The following is a 15,487-nucleotide window of genomic DNA, read 5'->3' as shown; positions in this document are numbered from 1 at the left end:
AAAAAATACCCGAGCTAAATAATCTTCTATGGCATTTACAGAAAAGTTTACAAAAACATAAATACTGTATGTATAACACGTAAGTGCTTTTGCTATTCATTTAACACAATGACGATGACTTTATAAATGTTGAAATACTGATCCTAATTGTACAATTACTTCTCTATCAATGCGACAAACAGAGGAGTTTATAACTGTTCTGTAGTGTCACCATGGAAACTATGACACTAAATTCATAACATAACTCCATTATAACAATAGAAATGCCAAAACTGTACCATACAGTAGCTCATATTTTAAACCCACTTGGAGTAATTATTAATATTATTATTACTAGATGGGCAAAGTAACAGTTGGTGGAATTAATTTAATATTTTTAACTCAAGTTTGTATCGATCAGACTGACTAATTTACATAATTTAACAAATGCAAGGACAAAGTCCAACGTGCTAACATAATTTTGTAATTAATAATTGGATGTAATTATGCACTAGCTCCAATACTAAATTAATTAAACGACCTATATGTCATTGTCACTCACACACAGCTGAGCCTCTCTATGGCTACCTTTATAAATGTAAACATGTTTATTAAAAGTTTGCATGGTGACATAATAAACTAGCATTACTCCAGTGGTATCTACTGACAATACAGAGCATAACAACCGAAACGTTTACACTATTCTCTACTTTCCTTTCCTACTGTATGAACAACATATTTTAAATTAAAAATAATGAATTAGTCTTTAAAAATTCTATAAATATATCTTAGTTGTACTAGGAACTTCAATTATTGATTTTATTATTATTAGAGTGCTAATATAGAAGGCTATAAGAATTATAGCATAAACATCTTTTATAGTTTCACTGATCCAGTAGCTTACTGAAATCCATATGAACACGACACTACTACAAATACTGTACAGTACCTAACAAAACCTCCCAATAAATTACTAATGGATTTATTATCATTGATTGTGCATAAGTTATCACTATACATAAGCATTACTTTCTATACCAAAAAATCATCAACAAAACATGCCAGTATTAAGGCACAATCTTAATTTATTGTTTTTGAAGGCAAAGTAATTTTTGTCTTGTGTAATAAAGATTGTACAGTGTAAATTAAAGGTTTAAAGTTTTATTACGCTTTTAAATCTTCTCAGTTCTAATAAACCCGGTTTTGAACACGAATGTAACGTCACAGTTTTGTAAGATTTTGGATTTCAAAGCAAATATGGAGTACTAGAATTGAATGGATTATAGTATAGATTTAAATTATTATTATGTAGGAGTTGAAACTAAAAGATAAGCTAATTTACTTCTCTACACAGTCCAATAATTAGTAAATGAAACAGTTCTTTTTGATTAAGGACTTCTATTATAATTCTGTAGTCTAGATCAATAACAAGAATATTGAATAAATTATATTTCAAATGAATTAAGTTTTTAAGACAAAATTGAGTTTGAGTATAAGAACTGAATGGTTGGCTAATTAACAAGTTCACTTGGCTATTTGACCTTACACTGTATTTAGCCCTAATTAGATAGATATACTTTCCTCACCGAACAGTAGCAAGTCAATAAAACACCCTAAAGTACTTCTTTGTACAAATGTGTTTGTACAATTGTAGTGAACTTTACTAAACAACTACAAATTATCAGATGTTAAAACTGTTGTCACATGTCAGAGGTTGATTATGATATGAAGCTATATTCAGTTTGGTATCTATTGGATAACAATGACATCAGATAACGTGTTTTGTCAATTTGTTTAGTGTTGACTAAGAGGACTACAGTACACTAGAGATGATATTTCAATGATCGCTATAAGAGTTGAACAAAAAGACACACACATTTCACAGCACAATATCCTTATTAAAGGCCTACAGTACATTAAGTCAATATGCTCATTGCACATTCAGTATCTACAGTAATTGAAAACAAACCTAATGTCAGTTTGATCTTTCTAAAGCAGTCTACAGTAATTTATACAAAAAGCATGAGTCACCCAAATTATTTTTTATTGTCTAAAAATGGAAGAAAGACTACTGAAAATTCTATACAATCAGTAATTACATGTCAGTCCCTTGGCTACCCAAAAAGTTCAGTTTTCCAGATATTATTATATAAAGTTTAACAACAAAAATTCTAGTTTATACTAGTATTTAACATACAGTACAGTATTATATGTTAGATTTACAGAATACTGTAAGGCACTTTTGAAATTGCTAATGAATTTACATTAGGAAAGCAGTCGATTCCCATGTCTCCACGTTTTCTCTATAAATATTTATTATTGCAATCAACATGCTACAGTTAGTAACTTTAAAACGAGATATTCACATGGTTTAATAAACAGATCAATTTATTTATCGACCATTCCATTGCAATAGCAAATTGAGAGTAGTGATAAATTTGTATTTCTCTAGACTTTAGAAATTCCAAATATTGTGTTTGAAATGTAAAATCAAGATACGTCGACTAAATACTCCTTGGAAAACTAGAGACTGACCTAAGAAAATCTGCCAAAGAGAGACCTACACCTAGAATGGCTCTACTGTACCTCTACCTGATTAGAAAAGAACAGAAGACTCTGGAAGAAGGCACTTGTTGATGGCCCACCTTAGACGAAGTCAAAACCATAAGTATTTAAAAATACATTATGAAACCATACTTTCCAGAAAACCCAGACATTTTGTGGTAGGCAAAGGATGTTGAATTTTGAAAAGGTTGTGAATACAAACTCAATAGTTCCTGAATTATCCAATACATGTTTCCTATCGTCTCCTATATAATCCTAAAATCTTAAAAACATTTCCTTAGATTTTGCTTACAGCATATGAACAGTCCAAAATAGAAATGTGCTGTTAATTTACTGTATGTAAATTAATTTCCTCGTCTCCTATATAATCCTGAAGAACATGTCTGTAAACTTGGCTTACAGAAAAATTCAAAATAAAACTTGCTATTAATATACTATCCAAATTCTGTAGATATCCCCATTCAATGAATTACTTCCTATATAAATAATCCCAACATCTACTGTAGTAAAACTGTGTGTAGAATATATTTCCGTAATACTTACTGGTTGACTGAAGTTATGACTGGAAAGTCACACAAACTGTTACAGTCAAACAATTTCTGATTGACAACCGCAAGTCAAGGTCAGCGCTTTACAAATGTAACCAATAGAGACACATGTATTTTACTGATAGGATCCTGTTAAAAAATGCCTGATGTCTGATAACTGGGTCAAAGACTTTTGATATAATAGTTACTAAAAAATGTTTTACATTTTTAAACAGAATAATCAGTAATATGATGATAAATAAATGAACATATAGATAATTAATAGAAATTGATAATTTATAGACCAATGTGGGTATATAAACTATGGAACAGGCAAGAGTGCAATTAATTTCAGTCTTCTCTGCTACTAGAAAAAATCTAAGAATAACTATGATAGTGATAGAAAGATATTATTTTTTTTATTATTTTTTATTTTTTATGTACAACTAAAATTGTCAATTAATTATGGTGTTGGAAATGGACCCTTATGACCAATCCTTAGTTGGCTGTCTACCATCCAAGCATACCACCAGAATGGTGTTGGGAATGGACCCTTATGACCAATCCTGCGCCTTAGTAGGCTGTCTACCATCCAAGCATACCACCAGAATGGTGTTGGGAATGGACCCTTATGACCAATCCTGCACCTTAGTAGGCTGTCTACCATCCAAGCATACCACCAGAATGGTGTTGGGAATGGACCCTTATGACCAATCCTGCGCCTTAGTGGGCTGTCTACCATCCAAGCATACCACCAGAATGGTGTTGGGAATGGACCCTTATGACCAATCCTGCGCCTTAGTGGGCTGTCTACCAAGTATGGCACCAGAATGGTGTTGGGAATGGACCCTTATGACCAATCCTGCGCCTTAGTGGGCTGTCTACCAAGTATACCACAGACAAACATTCAGATTCAGTATATATACCGATGTTTGTTGAAATACACAAATTATAAATTCCTCTACACTTAATCTAATCTATATAGTATTACAGTAGAATTTCGTCACTTGTACTAAAATAAAAGTTAATTCACAAACCCTAAAGTATATTTCTATTTTCTTTGTTACAATTGCTACAGCTGTCACATGGTTCATTAATCCTGTGACCGCCTCTTGGCCCACTACAGCGGATTATTTTCATAACGTTCTTTTAATGCCAATTGTAAAATTCTCTTGAATATTTAACCTTCAAGCCCAGTTGGAACATGAAAAAACACCATGGTGGTTGTAAAGGGTAAATACTTCCACAGGTGGAACAATAAGACAACAATTTGTTGGAAATGAAAAAAATTTAAATGTGAGAAATGTTATTCCTTAATTGTATCATTCAAATCTAATTACAAATTGACTATGTTGACACCAGGTTTTAAAATCATATTTAGACTAATTAAAATGGCTCTCTTCATTCATTATGCAACTTAAAAATGACACGATTATATAAAGAAACAACCAAAATACAACTTAGACACCTGATATATACAAAGAGTAAAACACTGTAAATGTTTATCCTATAGTTACAATAATGTCCACCATACAATACAGTAATATGGATACAAACTGTACAGGGTACATCACAGCTGGTTTAATTTAAAGCTCTGTCTACACTATCTATCAAGCTTTACTTATATGGATATGATGATGTTATATCACTACCATATTTGGGCATATCACACTTTTTGTCAAATTAGTTTGATAGTTACACCATGGAGTAAAGAATCTTTACTCCATGTTAACACTAATACTACTAAGTGTGAATTAATACATTATTTTTGTACCAGTGTTCTAAGTAAGTAACCTTTTCTAACAAAATGATTACTGATGAGTGTCAGATATTTATATAAAAGATAATTTAACTTCAATTAAAATTTGAAAATCAAAATGTTTTCAGTGGCAGAAATACAATTTAAAATGGAAAAACGTAAAACATGTCCTCTGAACAGAAATGACAACAGGGTGACAAATGTGAAGTACAGTATAAATTATGGTCCAATCATAGAGGTAATGATACCTCCATGGTCGAATGCTGAAAAACTACTGAAGCGTCAGAATATTAAAATCCACTCAGAATGACAAATAATAAAGACTAACCAAAATGCTGAAATGATTTTCCGTAAGAAAAAAGGTTCCATAATAATCGTAATAAACTTACTGCCCAAAAAAATAGTTTGAACTCGCGAACTTAAAAACTAAGACTAAGAGTCAAAGATATATCCAAATGCTGACAAGATACTATATTATTAGTAAAAATATCCAAGTATGACATCTATAGAAAAAATCAGGAATATAGAGTATTTTCAGCGATGCGTTTGTTACGAAAAATGATATTTAAAATCCATAAACTAAAGTATGGCAGACTAACAGATGACAGTCCAATACCACTATGTTTATCAAAACACTCAATCAAACTAAACTCAATCTTCTGGAACCAGTCATGCATGAGGCCACTTCAATCTACCACATGATAATGAACGAAAATGGAATAATCTGATGACCTTTGACATAATATTATTGATCATTTAGCAATAAAGCTAATGTCATGACTAAACATTACTTTCAATATATTGTCGACTTGTACAAAGTGGGATATAAATTATGTAATACAGTATTTATTCGCTTAAATTACTTTTTTATTATAATTTTAGGATAGTCCATTCAATCAATAGGGATACCGATCATCATTATTTTCATATAATTATTAATCAGATTAATCAATAGTTTGATTTTTTCTAAATCATTTGTCCCCTGTGAATAAAATGATGCACCCAATCCTGCAATGTTATCTTGTTACAAATAGAATACTTATTAAGGGGACAAAATTGGGATGTTCCTTAAAAAGGGGTCGGCCGCAGTATTAAAACACATTGGCTCTTGTTTATTTCATGGGCAATTGTTCCTTTTAATAGGGATGTCCTAAAGGAGGGTTCCGATAAATTTCAATCAATGACACAAATAGGCCGTTTATTAATATTATTTTATATTCTAAATATAGTATTCTAAACAGAATCATCATTCAATAAAAATTGTTATGTTATTAATAATATTTTCATTTATTTTTCTTAATTTACTGTAAAATGTTTGCATAATCTGCAAACGTGGTAAAAAGAATATCAATTTCATTGTGTGTATACACCAAAGCTTTCAACAAACCATAGAGAATTATCTCCTTCGTCAAAGCATAGAAATTATCAAAATCGCACTTCAAAAATGTTTAGTGAATACAATATAGAGGGCAGCAATTAACAATGATTCAAAGTCAGAATGAGTCACCAGGTTAACTCCCAAATGAATGTACTGTGTACAATTTCCATGGCAACATAATGGGCTATTCTATTCACATAACAAAGGGAATTTATTATTTCAACAGCATGACATTCAATTAATTATGTCATGTAAAAGGTCTGGGTGTGTGGAAGGTGGTTGAGTCATATATTCTGTTGTATAATGTCAACATTTAAAATTATGAATGGGATTTCAATGAGTGCTTAATTATACTACATGTTTTTCTATAGTCTTCAACTCTTAGTTGGAATTTGTCAATCTTACCATGGAGTTGTTATTAAGCTCTGTCTACTCTACAATATCAAACTACAAAAAGTGTGTTGTGCCAAATATATTAGTGACATCCCCAAATATGGTATTTATGACATCATGATGCAATATATGTGCACATCAAATTTATTTGCCACATAAAGTTTGATAGTGTAGACAGAGCTTTATATTTAACTATTAACAACTCCCTGATCTTAAAACTCATTCTTACCATTCAAACTGTTGAAATATAACAATTCATTTTACTATAAAAGATCTCTAAATAAATGCATTGGTGGTGATTATAGGTACTAACTCACTAAGTTATCAATTAAAACGCCAAAATAATGTTTCAAATAAAGTTGAAATCAAGATTAGAAATTACTTTTTTTTTATTTTTAACCCTTTGTTATTGTCAGGATCTTTTTTTTTCTATCTCATTCTGATTTCTTTCCCAGAATTTTGTTGCACATGTACCTCTAATTTTAGTGGACATAGCATCGCATAACTTTGTCAGAAGATAGACTTTAAACTGTTTTAGATGTGCAGGAAACTTTGTAATATGTTAGAGTTGCGCAGCGTAAGGTACGCGCAATTTTATGAAATGTTATGGTTGCTCATAAATTCATAAAAAATATACCTATTTCAAAGTCAAAGTGACGAGTTCAAATCTAGCTTTAATTTTAAGTGTATGCTACAATATATTTTTTTATAATGAACAAATGAAGAGTATCATTATAGTTGGGAGAACACATTATAATTGTTATTATGCTTTTTCTTCTCTTTGATTTTTCGCTATATTCTTCCAATCTGGCATCACTAAAATACTTTACTATACTCAACAGTATAGCAGTACATATTATTGATCATTAAGTGAGATCAGACTATTCTTTTATTCTTTAAGAGGATGGCATTGTCCTGCAGATTTCCCAGTTGGATAGACACAAAAGAGATGATGTAATGTACTGTACAGACCCATTGATAAAATTCTTTAGAGATTGGTCAGAACAGTAATGCATTGTGTTTAGCACATGTAGATATCTCAGTCTACTATTAGTATGTATACTAAAATATAAGAAAACCATCATTGCTGTTTAAAAAAAGCAAATTCAACAAAAACATTGAGAGGAATTACCACAAATTACATTTTATAAAGCAATTTCAATTGCTGTACAACGTGCAGTATGCCTGGCAGGGAAAAATTTCATTAAAAAATGTTGATTTGCCATAACTCCTAAGCAAACTGGATATGTTTGTATTTTTATTTTAGGCTATACCATTTGATAAATGATTATGATTATTGTACAGTAGCAATAAGGCGGTATTGTGTAGCATTTGGCTAGGCTACACTGGTGAAAATTTTCCCTAGCCTGAATATTGAGTTATAGGCCTACACCTTCTATAGTGTTCTGGTCCTGCAGACAAAATCTGAGTACCAAACATAGAATTGTTTTTGGCATTTGATTTATGATAGAATCTTCTGATTACTAAATTTAATAAAAGTTTACTAACAGTACACTACCTGTAGCCTACAGTACTACTGTACTACTCATTGAACAATCAACACTGTCAACTCATACAAATATTCTCCTCATTCAACTCATAAACATTTCAGTATTTGAATAATTTCAATATTACTGTAGTAGTTGATTTAAGATTACTGCAGGCCCCTTAAACTTACAGAACTAAAAAAAAATCTTAAAAAAGACAAGAAACTTTCAAATTGCTAAAATATAAACAACTATAAATCATAGCCGATATTTTTTTTTCTATACATCCATCATAAAATTGATGAAAACATTCTTGTTTTATGATCAATCACTGCCAAGAAATTAAATAATGATTTGTTGAAATGAGGAAAACCATGAATGATTTGTTGAAACGAGAAAAAAAAGGCATTAAATTATGCCATAACATTTGATAAAAGTTATAATATTGTGATATTGCAACAGGATGGAGAATACAAATTGAGTATAGTACACTATGAATCATTGCATAGTCATCTTGTAAAAATATTATTTACACACACCTAATAATAAGGATGGTTAGATTTTACTGTAACCATCCCATAGTAATGATTTCACCACTGTAGCTTTAGAGAACAATTAGTAGTGTAGAGTACTAATGATGTTGCTAATGAGAGACCTGAGGCCAGATTCAGTAATAAGAAATACAGTATACAAAAGAAAAGTTTTTACTGTATAAAATAAAACAAACTTCCACATAGAATCTCTTCAGTAGTATAATATATTTGCAGTATTCACAGGAAGGAGTGCTGTAACTTACCAATGAAATTATTGAGATAATAATCAAACATAAGAAATTTAGCATTCAGTACATACAATAGACAACTCTTATTTTCAGAACTTCAGAAGTAAAACATTTATAAGCTAACACAGTATTTGTAACATAGTATAGAATATGAAGAAAAATAGAGTCAAAGGAGGAACTTTCAATTCAATTCAACTACAGTACTGCTCATGACAATTATTGTCTATTCCAAGATATATTATAACCTTGAACTAGGCTGAGTAAATCTACTAATGTAAAAAGTGTAAATTCCCAAGGGTAAAATACACTCATTATAAAAAAAGTTTAACAGTCAAAACATTGCTTTAATAAGTAATACTGTCACTGTATAGAGTATATTAAAATTCTAGACAAGAATAATCAGGAATATTTTAAAGCAAAAGCATTAATAAATTAGGGATAAATATGCAGGCTGACTGATTTAAACATTAAAGCAAAATGACACATTGATTAATGTGAGACTACATCCTGGATATTTAAAGCAACAAAAAGGCTAAATGAGAGATTACCTTACAGTAGGTACTGTAGTTTGTATTCTAATAATACATACTCACACAAAGAGAGGTGCACAAGGAACAACCACCTAAACAATATACATAGACCTATTTACAGTAGCCTACTGTAGGTCCATGATCATACAATATTGACAATGACATTAAATAGAAGCCTATGTATTAAAAGGGACATGATGTTACTTACAGGGGATGGCAATACTGTAGTATTAAATAAAATATTGGACTAATGATTTGTTCAAGGAAAAAATGTCAAAGAAGAGGATCAAATAATATGATCAGCAAAATCATTTTTAAAATTACGTTAATAGTGGATAAAGTACTGTAGAACAAAGTGTTTTAAAAAAGACCTAAGAACTAGGAAGACGACGTAATAAATGTAGGTTTTTGAATCCATGTTCTTATTCTTCAATCCATGCTCTTATTCTTCAATCCATGCTCTTATTCTTCAATCCATATTCTTATTCTTCAATCAAAGTTCTTTTTCTGTCAATCCATGTTCTTATTTTTTAATCCATGTTCTTATTCTTCAATCTACGGTATGTTCTTATTCTTCAATCCATGTTCTTATATTTCAATCAATGTTGTTATTGTTCAATCCATCCATGTTCTTATTGTTCAATCCATGTTCTTATTCTTCAATCCATATTCTTATTTTTCAATCTATGTTCTTATTTTTCAATCCATTCCATGTTCTTTCTTATTTTTCTATCTATTCCATGTTCTTATATTTCAATCTATGTTCTTATAAGTCATAATTCATACAAAGTTGACGATTTAACTTAAATTCCATGAATTTAGAACTACTATACAAAACAGTATCTTTATAAATCTACAGTATTTTGGAGTGGTTGGAATAATGAAACATCTACAGTAGCATGGTTATTTCTATATGATTCATAATTTATATCAGTCAGTTAATTCATCAAGTAATAAATTGAATATTCATATTGAATATTCTGAAGATTAATTCTAAAGCTAACAAAGTACCATCTGGCTGGGCTTGTAGTTTAACATGACTGGTATGTAACATATGACTATTACTGTATGTTCTATCAAGTAGTGAATGTATGGATGCATTGAATAACATACTGATGGAAATCTGAAGGTAGTTGGTGAGCATTCCGGAACTTTGGCCAAGCAAACACTTAACATGTTTGTATTTTACCAGAGTATAGACATGTTCTTGATATTGAAATTAAAATATAATCCATTGTTTATACAGTAATTGAGTACACGAGAATGGATCAAGATATCCAACTTAAATACAGACATTTATCACGCTACAGTATTATTACTGTACGGTACTGTAGGTTCAGGTACTGTACCCATTCATCTGGTGTGAGCTTAATAATAGTTCTCGAAAACCAGTAATATACTGTACATGTACATTCACCATGTTCAGATAGATGTGTGCTGATCTGGCAGGCGTTGCACTACTGGCTGGCATGGGAAACCTACAGTAATTTGAATTTCATCAGTTTCCAGTTAAGCTTGAGGAAGATATTAAATACCTTTACCTTACTTTTTAACTTTAGATTTTGAGATTAAAAAAAAAAAATTAAAAATTACAATTTGTACCCCTAATAAGGTAAACTTTGGGTCACAGTGTCCTGTTACTAGGGGAGCCCCATAAACAGTAGTATTATTTCCTCAGGCATTTCACAGCAAACAGTCCCCCAAAGGAAATTTCTAAAGTTACTGTTGGTAACTTAAAATAAAACAACAATATTAAAACAAAATACACAATGTTTTATTGAATGTTCAGTCTATGCTTTATTGTCAATCATATTGAATTACAGAATGTTGTACAGTATTAATTAGATAAAAAGTAAATAATCATTTGAATAGAAATAATGGTCATTTATATAGTATTTGATAAATAACCTTTAGACAGCTGTTTTAATGGCAAACATTGGGGATTACGCTTGGGATGTAAAATATTTCCAAAACGATGTTTAAATCTGCTTGAAAAGCAGGAGTATCACTAGAATGAAATGTCCACATCAATTTGTAACCTAATGATAAATGATTGCATATTGCTACAACCTTCAATAAATATCTCATCTCAGTGCTGTAATGTATAAATTCTCTGACTTAAACATATACAGTAATTCTGTACACTAGAGTTTATTGTAGGCTCAGAAATTACTAAATTATTACAGTCTGAGTTAGCAATAGCAATATACAGTATTAATTTTGTGGTATTATTTTCTGGTTTTTTTTTTAAGATTACAGAAAATTAAAGCTATAATTAATATTAATAAACACATTAAATTATTATAACACATTTGTTTAATTCTATTATGAATTTTCAAACTACTGTATACTGTAACTTACTTTAATTTTTATATCATTATTATTCCTGTTGATTGCAATTCTCATACATAATTATAATAAAGTAGATAATTGATATGTCTACACTATCAAACTTGTGAAAAAACGATGTCATATCACTACCACCATATTTGGCATATCCCTACCATATTTGGCATATCCCAACCATATTTGGGCATATCACCCTTTTTGTCACATACACTTTGATAGTGTAGACATAACTCAACAATATTAAGAACAAGATTCAACTTACTGTCCATTCCTGCCATTGAGCCGATGCCCCCTTCACTGACCGTGCTCCTGCCACAGGTGAGCTACGATGACCGTTGGTATTCATATTTCTTGTGTACGGCTTTTTCAAACTGGCATATAGTTACTCAATTTTAACAAGTTGTATCATTATAAAAAGTACAATGATGACATCATTATAAATATCCAACAAAACAGTATCCAATATTTGAAGAACGAAATTAATTAATTGATGAACGAAATTTGATCCAGATGCAACTTTTGTCTTTCAACTTTTACCAAGATCAGAGTGAGGATATTTGTAGTAGCAGCAATTCACAACATTTAATGCTTAGGAAATTTTGTATTCTTTAAATTTGGATTTTTATTATGAATTTGATTATTATGCAATATGGCATATTTAAATTTAAAAATTCCACATTTAAAGTTATTTATTCAATTTAAGAACCGAGTGTGGAATTAACAAATAACATTACTGCAGTAGACCTACTTTATATTTGGCTGTTAATTGCAAATACACATGTTAATTTAAGTACTTACAGTAAAAATGAACATTGTTTATAAAACTTTAGTTGTTAATGTTATATTACTGGTTTCTAATATTATAATTTTATTTATTTTAATTGTTTGATAAAAAAAAATTGTCATACATGCAGCATTTAATTATTATTTGTTGTATATTTTATGCTTTTAATTAGGATTTAGTTAGTAAAGTAATAGAACGTTTCAAGGCTTTAGCTATATCAAGGTGTTGTGTATATTGCACATAATGTTCTGCTCAGTTACAAATTGCTCATGGCTGCAGCAGGTGAAAATTGTCCTAATTCTGCAAGAAAAAAAGATAGATATTTTTAGAACACCCTGTAGCATACCTGTCTGCTAATTATCGGCAAACTCTTTGTCTTACCAAAAAATAATCTGATTAGGGCCTAGGCCTATTTTATTTTTATTTTATTTTAGGCCTGGAGCATGGAGGTACCTCCATGGCATGGCATGCCCAGATTATAGCCTAGCTGGAATTTATAAAAATAATTAGGCCTAGGGGCCTAGGCCTAGCCTATCTAGTACTAGTAGGCAGCCCCTATGTATGCCCTACTACTACTAGGCCTAGTAGGCCTCCTTCCTAGGCAGGGAATAATTTCGCCAGTGTAGCATAGGCCATAGCAAAAAGCTATACAAAACAAATTTTTTGCTACACATTTCTAAAATGTGTAGCAAAAAATACAATACATAACTATGTTTCTCGACTAAAAAATCAGTTTGATTAGCAATTTTGCTAAACAAAATTTTAAAATGAAATTTTTCCCTGCTAGGCTATATTAATATTATAATTTATATAAACAATGCATTTATTATAATTATTAAAGAAGAATCTAGACCTATTATTATGGCAAATAAATAATGAATGCCATAGACGAAAACAGCAGCGTCTTGTTGCCCAGAAAATGACGCTTTGACATCGACCATTTAAGCATGTAAAAGAACCTCGACTGGGCCCTGTCTCGGTGTGGCCAGCAGGCAGCCTAGCGCCGCCTAGCTAGCTAGGCCTAAAATATTAATGCTATCTAGCCTAGCGTTTATGACTGATAACTAATCATTTCTTAGTAATAAAAAACAAACACAACATAAGAGGAACTCTGATAGAAATTAGGCTAAAAAACTTACAATTAAACACGTTTTATAAGTTGATAGTAGAAGATCTTGTTCACTTTCTCGGTAAAAAACTTGCAGCAGGACAATATTTTTTGTCGGCGGCTCTTGTTTGTTTGTTGTTGTTGTGCAAATGTCGCCCTCATTCTTCATAAAATTTACTCATTTATTTCTAGTTTTCTTTACACATTATTTGAATCTTTGGTTTTATAATTTTAAATACACATTAGAAATAATTTTCAAATAAATTGTAAATCAGCAGATTGAGTTTCTTTTCAAACTCTGAAAGTGCAAGACTGCCAAGAGGGATATATCTTACCTGGCGTTGTTCTTCGTTTTTCTGTGTCTTAGTTTGTGGTGTTTTAGCAACATCCCATTCTTCGTGGCTTCGTCTGTAATTATTATTATTTCCGTTTGTGGAATGTCTTTCAATACGTTCCATGGCGTAATTCCTGATGTAGTTTGTAGGACTACCATTTAAAGTGCCATCAACGGAGTGCTGGTAAACTATTCTGCCATTGGCAAGTCTTTGAGATGGCGGAGGAGGAGTAAAACTTTTTTGAAACGATGTCATCGGATAGGTTGAGTTTAAAGAAAGTTGTTCCGATGAAGAGTGAAACCCATCGCCACCGCTGCGAACACCGACCACATCGGGTGAACGTCTATAACTTTCCATTTTAGACATAAAAACCTACTTTTCTAGTGAAATCCTGAAAATGTAGAGAGAATTAAATAATATTAAACAAAATCCATGATCGTCACACAAAGAAGATAGGTGAAGTATACACTTTGTCTTTAGATATAGGCCTAGACCAAAACAATCCTCAAAAAAATTGTATAGTAAAAAAGATTTTAAATATACATTACAGAACAATATCCATGGTGTATTGCAACAGCTGAGCACATTTTAGGTGAATGTATAATTAGTATGCAATGAAGAATGAAATTTACTGTTCCCTGATTTTACAAGTTCCATTTGTTTTGAATACTTCCTCAAATTGAATCGAAATAAATCTATTAATATACTAAAGTGAAAGATATTTTAATGTTATCTTCACAGAATCAGTTTAGAACGAATATTTATTACAAATACCAATCTAGTTTGAGTAGTAAGGTTTTAAAAGAGATTTTAGAATGTCTTTCCAATGTCAACTTCCATGCATGTACTGCACCGTACCACACGGTGGGCGAGAATCATCGTCGAACATATAAAAGTTCTGTCGTGGGACTTCTCAGGTATTGAAAACAAAAATTAAATGGGTGGCATATTTTGAATTCACTTGGTGTTCCAAGAAATCGTAGGCTAATTCATCAGAACACTATTCATATTTAAAACGTAAACGATTGCTCTCTCATCCGGAGATGGTCAAGCCACCTACAACTGAGGGCCTAGGATTGCGCTCCACGTCTAAAATGGTTCATATATTACATAACTTCTTTTAAAGTCTAGCTTTAATAGTAGACTCGCATACCACTGTCGTACATTAATAATTGAAAACATAACTTCTCGAACTTACGATGATTTTCAAATACCAAAGTCTTGTGGCCACACTACGACATTCCCGGTTTACTCGAACACTTTGCTTAAGTTCATATAGAGGCTTAATTCAATAATTAAACTTATCTTACCTATATGTAATGACCAAATCCGAAACGACAGTACTTACTAGAGTTATCCGTTAAATAGCAAGGATGTTTACAGTACATGTTCCCTTCTTTAAATTCAAAATCCATTCAAGCATGGATTTTTCAAACAATATAGTGACAACCGTCACGTGCACGGGTGTACCTCTCATGGGGTTTTATGGTTTAATAATAGTCCAGTCACGTA

The 15,487-nt window shown here is 31.1% G+C and overlaps 1 protein-coding gene across 1 annotated transcript in view; it reads right to left on the bottom strand.

Moving 5' to 3' along the window:
- LOC140056853 (dixin-like) overlaps positions 1 to 12,366 on the bottom strand; it is a 38,072-nt gene extending 25,706 nt beyond the window's left edge. Inside the window, exon 1 of the mRNA XM_072102357.1 lies at positions 12,011 to 12,366. Coding sequence (XP_071958458.1) covers positions 12,011 to 12,094 — 84 coding nt within the window. The 5' untranslated portion in view covers positions 12,095 to 12,366. The remainder of the gene's footprint in view (positions 1 to 12,010) is intronic.
- Positions 12,367 to 15,487: the final 3,121 nt, after the last annotated feature.

The sequence above is a fragment of the Antedon mediterranea genome, chromosome 8 (assembly GCF_964355755.1).
Source record: "Antedon mediterranea chromosome 8, ecAntMedi1.1, whole genome shotgun sequence".
Lineage (NCBI taxonomy): Eukaryota > Metazoa > Echinodermata > Crinoidea > Comatulida > Antedonidae > Antedon > Antedon mediterranea.
Note: the sequence above shows the minus strand (reverse complement) of the source record. Positions and strands in the feature narration are given on the sequence as shown.